General features: G+C 27.8%; 1 protein-coding gene across 1 annotated transcript in view; it reads left to right on the top strand.

Annotated features, from left to right (window-relative positions):
• The window catches only part of LOC105448354 (trans-1,2-dihydrobenzene-1,2-diol dehydrogenase-like), a 9,490-nt gene that overhangs the window by 5,770 nt on the left and 818 nt on the right, over positions 1-2,902 (top strand). Inside the window, exon 2 of the mRNA XM_011686878.1 lies at positions 727-966. Within this exon, the coding sequence (XP_011685180.1) occupies positions 727-966 (240 nt within the window). The remainder of the gene's footprint in view (positions 1-726; positions 967-2,902) is intronic.

Below are 2,902 nucleotides of genomic sequence, written 5' to 3'. Positions count from 1 at the left end.
AAAACATTTTTTTGATATCTTGAATAGTTTTCGAGATATAACGAAGAAAAAAAGAATTAATTTACATATAAGGGGTGGATTCATCCCTTTAAACCGTTTTTTAGCACCAACTGATAATTTCTAAATTCATCTATTTATGTGACCTCAAAGTGTACCAAGTTTCATTCAAATCAGAATTTGACACTTCGCGAGGTTTTCCTTGTTAGTTAAAAAAAAATATTAACTTACCCAATCCTGCAATAACAGTAATGTTAATTTTATATGATATTTTAAGTGCTTTAGCATCTCGTGGATTGTAAATAAAATGTATTATTTAAGTAATAAATTTAATAGATTCCTCAGAATCCCCAAGCAATTGGCCAAAAAACATTGGCAATAGCTCTCATTTTCTCTTCGGTATCATCGTATTTCTTAAACCAAGCTCGAAGGCAGAATTTTAGTGTGTAGAGTGGGGATGAATGCGAAATCGAAAATATCGTAATCATGTTCATAAATATATTCATTCAAATCGCATAGAAAGTATTTATTCAATTTTCCATGAATATGAAAAAAGTAGTATTTATACTTGTATTCATATTCGTTATTTATTCATTTATTCAAATATTGGATGTATTCATCAGACACACTAATATATTCAAAACCGGAAATTTCGAATATATTTGAGACGGCTTTGAAACATGTGTTTTTACTTCTTTTATATTCTTTTAAGAGAAATACTTTTCATAGATACTTAGAAAACTTCACCCTGAAGACAGAGGACGAGCCGATAATTAGAGTAGCTCTGTTTGGCGTGGGTCGTGCTGGGACGATACATCTAGAGAATATAATTTCTAACATACGGGTGAAACTTTTATACATCGTTGATGACGTCGAGAGCAACTGGCGAGCTTTGCAAAAATATTGGCGTCTGGACAACATTACCTTCCTAAATAGCAAGCAGTCTGACAAAGTATTCAAAGATCCCAAGTAAGTGGAAAAGCGTTGCCGACAGTAATCAAGTTAAAAGTGAAATAAATTTAATTAATAAATTTTAGAGTAAAATTAGAAGCTCAATTACAAATTAAGTATGTTATACGCATCTATATCTGGATAATATGAATTAAAAAATTTAAATAAATATATATTGCAACTTATATAAGAATAAAATTAAAATTAAAAACGGAATAAAGAGCAAACACGAGCGCTAGAGATTAATGCTAATATATGTATATTAAAGGACGATCATACATGAAGTCAAATGTCAATAAATATTTCTCTAGATAACAAATTTCGACCTTGAATAACGCGAATTATTTTCAGTGTTCAGATAAATCGCAAATTATAAAATGAAAATTGGAAATAGATATACAATATTAAATGATCTTCGCTTTTATAACTATGATTGATAAAAATTTTCTATCTCTTATATAGTCTTTTAGGCTGCGTTTCACATATGATGCGCATAATTTATCTTTTTATCCTTGTTTGTGTAAACAACAAGGATAACATGATATCATCAATTAAGCGTGAACGGAACGCAACTTTGGAGTATCTGACATTTTTCGATCGAAATTCTTCATTAAACGTTCGCTTGCGTGTTGAACAACGAATATTCAATCGATCTTTTTAATCAATAAGCTAATTAAGATGTCGCAGTACAAATTATTCTGTCATGGTTTTTGTTGAATAAAATGTCAATATGCAATATTCACTAACGGAAAATGATCAAATTTAAAAATTAAACAATGTTTTATGTTGGTAGGATTGTCCTATCTGACTGATTGATTATATTATTCAACACACAGGCAAACGCTTAATGAAGAATTGCGAAAAATATCAGATACTCCAAACGACTGTAAGAGACGGAAAATTTTCATCAATATAATTATAAAAGCGAAGATCATTTAATATATATATTGTATATATATCTATTTCCAATTTTCTATTTTATAATTTGCGATTTATCTGAACACTGAATATGACCGTTATTCACGATAAAAACATTTAATTTTAAAAATACGTATAAGTAAGGCAGATGGGAATCAGCGTGATTATTGGTACGCACTAATTTATTTCTAAAACATTTACTTTATTCAAAAATTAAACGTTTCGATTATTTTTTTAGCCATCTTCAGTGACGAATTACAATTAATTTACACTATAATATCGCTCTTAGTTTTCTATAACTCTTAGATAGCTATGGAAGGTACCTCAAACTATTTCCTCACTCACGAGAAGTTGAAGAACATACGCGTTAGAAAACTAAGAGCGAAATTATATTGTAAATTAATTGTAATTCGTCACTGAAGATGGCTAAAAAAATAGCCGAAACGTTTGACTTTTGAATAAAGTAAATGTCTTAGAAATAAATTAGTGCGTACCAATAATCACGCTGATTCCCATCTGCCTTACTTATATTCACGTATTTTTTATTTGGAGAATCTTGTTAGATTTTTATTGTTTGTAATTTTAATTTTAAATTTAATAAATTATTATTAGCATTATTATTACATCCAGCTTGACTCAACAGCTCTATTATTGATTTAATAATAATAATAATAAAAACATTTGTTATCTAAAGAAACTTTATATTTATACTTTGACATTTGACTTTATGTATGATCGTCTTTTAATAAAAAGAAAAAGAAAAAGAAAAAAACAATTGTTGAAACAATTAAATGCATTTAATTGACAATTTTCATTGGTTAAATTATATGTATATGTTTTTGAATTAAACATACATCAATAACATTAATATGATATTTTTGCGAATTAACAAGTGTTTTGCTGAATTAACAAAATATTTGTTTGACAGCCCGTGATCGCCAAGTATAATTAAATTAAGAAATATTCATTTGATTTAACACTTTTTTTCTCAGTGTATGCATATTATTGTATGTGTGTGTGTATATATATATATATA

This window comes from Wasmannia auropunctata, unplaced genomic scaffold (genome assembly GCF_000956235.1).
Source record: "Wasmannia auropunctata unplaced genomic scaffold, wasmannia.A_1.0 LD336088.1, whole genome shotgun sequence".
Taxonomy (NCBI): Eukaryota; Metazoa; Arthropoda; class Insecta; order Hymenoptera; family Formicidae; genus Wasmannia; species Wasmannia auropunctata.
Note: the sequence above shows the minus strand (reverse complement) of the source record. Positions and strands in the feature narration are given on the sequence as shown.